Below are 3860 nucleotides of genomic sequence, written 5' to 3'. Positions count from 1 at the left end.
TCATGATTAAAGGGTATTCTTCTTTCCACTTTTATCTAAGGAGACTTTGTTTCCCCTTATTATCTAGGTCCCTCACATTTTACGAAATAAAGTTCATGGTTGATATTTATTAGAGCCTCAGAAAACCTCAAGGATAACTGTTACCCATCCTGACTTGACTAGTGATGCTTCAATATTACCTAGCAACTACGAATTGGTTTTATGGCCCCACTTCATTTCCAATTTATGTGCTTTCAGTGAATCTTTAAGCGTATGTGATAGCACACCCAATGATTTGCTTCTTGATGCATTTGATTTGGATTCCATTGCTACATGCTTGTATTTTAGATATGTTTTTCCCAAAAGGCATACTTGATGCTTTGGCAAAGTGAAAGGGTTTTTTCCTTCCCATGACTTTGCCAATGCAAGGAGATTTGGAGAGTCTAGGTTCATATATTCCACTTCATGAGGGAGATTTTATGTGTCCTCAAGGATTGCATGCAAGAAAATTAGAGGGAAGTGTGGCTGGTTAGCTGTGTCGACAACTGCCCATGTTGCAGGTTGTCCTTGCATTAATGGTGGCTCTTGAATATCGGCTGAAGGTGCCACCTAGGGTTGGCTTAATGATGAGGGTTGTCCCACAAATCCCTTCATCTCCATTCCATCAATTTTATTGTCCTTGCGGAAACATGGGCTTCTAAATATACCAACGACTCATATTTATTTTGGGATGGTCTGCTTGATCCCACCCATTTTTTTGTTTTTAGATTATGATATGTGCATGAAATCTTAGGGTTTTCACGGCTCCTTTACACTACCGTGAAACCCTCATTGTCCTAAAACTTGGGGGGGTTGGAATTGGTGTTTGAGGTTACCAATGGGAAATTGTGGTATAGGTTGTGATATTCATGGTACCACTAGCATCTAAAAGGAATGTGAACATAGTCCATCATTTGCTTCTACAAGTCATCTTGGAAGTATGGATCTATTGATTCTCGCAATGGCTCTGAGATATTCATGTAGACAATATTCATGCATAAGATATATATTTTCCTTTCCTAGTGGGTTCAAATGCCTTGACAAAATGCCCTAAACAATTCCAATACCTACTAATCTCCTAATCCCAAAGCTTGCACGACAATGAGTACATGAAAATCGACATGGGTGCCACAATGAGGTATTCTTTGTTTGGCATAAACCTTTCTACCCAGAACTGTAGGTAAAGTCTTGCAAAGTTAAAAAAAATATGGGCCAGTGTCAAAAGCCCAATTTCAGTCATCTAGACTTGCTAACATAATGGTAAAGAAGCCCTTTACTCCCAATTCTAGTTTTATTTGGCCCTTGGGATTCCATTTGTTGTAAACCCAATGAGTGATAGCTTTCTCAATTGGCCAGATCCCCAAAAAATTTCCAATGAGTGCATGGTCATGCATATACTCGATGAATTCAACAATCTAGCTTGAGTTCACCTGAAATTTAGGATCAATAACTGCCTTAGGGAGCCAACTTCCTAGTCTCCTTTTGTTGGATTGGGCTCCTTAAATGAAGATGCTATTCCATTCTCCATTTTGGTGCATGACTTCAGAGACTAGCTTACTTTATGAGGTGTTTATATTCCCTCCTACAACGTTAGACATTGGCGCTCGGAATAGAGAAAAATTTCCCCCTTTTAATAAAAATGATTAATTAAAAAAATGTGATATGAACAAGTGTGATATAAAATGAGTTATGAACAAGTGTGATAATAAAAAATCTTACTATATATAATATTAATTTAAAATAAAATTATAATTTATATGTTTTGATATTTATTATAAATTAATATTCATCCATATTTACTAATTATTTGGTTTATATAACTATACTGTTAATAATTAATATATTAAATTTAAATAAAAAATTACCAAAATTTATAATTTCGACTCAATTAATAATTAATATATTTAATTTTATAAAAAATTACCAAAATTTATAATTTCGACTGTACAATTGAGGTTCTTCCAAACCAATTTAATGTGCACAATTTGCAAACAAAATAAAAATACACTAAATATGGATTCCGATATGCTTATAGGGAAATATATTTCTTCGCTCCTTAAGTCATTCGTCTTTACCGAGTGAAAATGTTTGTTACGTAAAATTGGTTGAGTCTGTCGTTTAACCTAATCTTATGTTTACGTTCAAATAATCCCTTGCTTTTCCTCCCTCTGACTCTCAAGAATGAGATACGTCTCTGGAATTTGCAGGTGGTCCCTCATTGCAGGCAGATTACCAGGGCGTACAGCTTTGGCCGTCAAGAATCATTGGAACACCACACTGCGCAAGAAAATATTACATCACCATTGTCATGTGGTCAAACCTCACTGCACTCGCGCAGCCGGATTTTCCCCTTCCCATCACAATGAAGAGACGAAAGGATTATCCAGCGACTCATTTCTGAAAAGTGAGGGGCAGCCTCATAATTCTCATGATGGTCCTCATATTCCACACGGGATTGCAGAAGCCGAAACCAAATCGACAATTAATGCTGAAATGAAATCGCAACTTCACCCACTTCATGACATCGATCAGGGATGCATGATACCGCCAGACCCTGGTAGTCTTTCTGCAATTGTTAATAACATCATGCAGCAGGAAGAAGATAATTTGAGCAAACAATACAATTTTACAAGTGACGATGAATTAATTTGCATGGCAGCCGGCATGCCATCCATAATTGAAGATGAGATACATCTCTGGGAAGTTAATGCAGAACAACCCTTTTCATTGTGGCAGTCTTCTCCATACCACATATAACATGGGTTTAATGTTGCAATTTTATGTGGCATTACAGGCACTGGTCTATAAGCTCCTTTAACTTGGCATTCATAGAATAAAGTGCCAGAAACATTTCATGAAATATATGCAATAGCGTTATCACTCTCCTGAGAATCTGTTATACGATAAATTAATGTTTTTTATAGCAAAGAAATTGCTGCCTGTGGAGTATCACATTCTAGGGTTTTATACATTTCTAGGTCTTGAGTAAGATGAGTGCAAATCCATCTATGTGCTGTAAAAATGCCTTACACTTAACGTGGATGTCATGAATATAACTACCAAATTAAAATATTTCAGTACTTATGGATAAAATCACTTGTGAATACAATAAAAATTTAGCATTCCAGTTTTGAAATTAAGGTTAATAAACAACTACAAATTTAGATCTAAGCTTGAATCGCTATTTTTAGATCAAAGATGTAACCTTCCCAGTCTAACAATACTGTGTACTCCTGGCTGTTAGCACTGAGACGGTGATGACTACATGGTGGTGTCATCTCATTGTACTCCTTTCTGTTGTGCTATTTCCATGCTTAAATATCAAGAAGTATGATGCTTAGTATGATGATTCTCATTTTTGATGTGATTGTATTTTTTTTTTTTTACATAATTACGCGGGAGTGTGTGAGAAAGGGTGTGCTGAGGAGTTTGTCTCTGTGTCTTTCACTTTACACAAGTACTTTTCTTGCATACTTTTTTTACACTTTCTTTCTCCACACACTAATTTTTTATTTTTTCATTAATTTTTTATTTTTTATTTTTTATTTTATGAATGGTGGGAATCTCCAACATGATCAAAAAGGCCCTAGCACCACTCTTTTTCTAATAAAATAGTGGCTAGATTTTTATTGTGTAGAGGAAGCTTCCTTAATACGAAGTGAGTGTATGGTTACTATCTTTGTCAATATAGGTAATGTTAGGATTAACCTTGACTGATAATGACACTCTATAGCTAATGATTTAGGCACATGGTTTTGTGGCAAGTGGTATTATGCCAATTGTATTTGGTTGGATAGAAGTCCTTGCCAATATAGGTAATGTTAGGATTAACTTAACACATG

At 35.7% G+C, this 3860-nt stretch overlaps 1 protein-coding gene across 1 annotated transcript; it reads left to right on the top strand.

The window, feature by feature from the left end:
• Positions 1-2199: 2199 nt before the first annotated feature.
• LOC149199539 (uncharacterized) lies at positions 2200-2775 on the top strand. Its single transcript, XM_089400604.1, has one exon. It carries the CDS (start codon positions 2200-2202, stop codon positions 2773-2775), a length of 576 nt encoding a protein of 191 aa, XP_089256730.1.
• The last annotated feature ends 1085 nt before the right edge of the window (positions 2776-3860 follow it).

Source organism: Pinus tabuliformis, chromosome 2_1 (assembly GCF_031772625.1).
Source record: "Pinus tabuliformis cultivar Carrire ecotype Pingquan chromosome 2_1, CPIR1, whole genome shotgun sequence".
Taxonomy (NCBI): domain Eukaryota; kingdom Viridiplantae; phylum Streptophyta; class Pinopsida; order Pinales; family Pinaceae; genus Pinus; species Pinus tabuliformis.
This window is presented reverse-complemented; position numbering and strand designations above follow the sequence as displayed.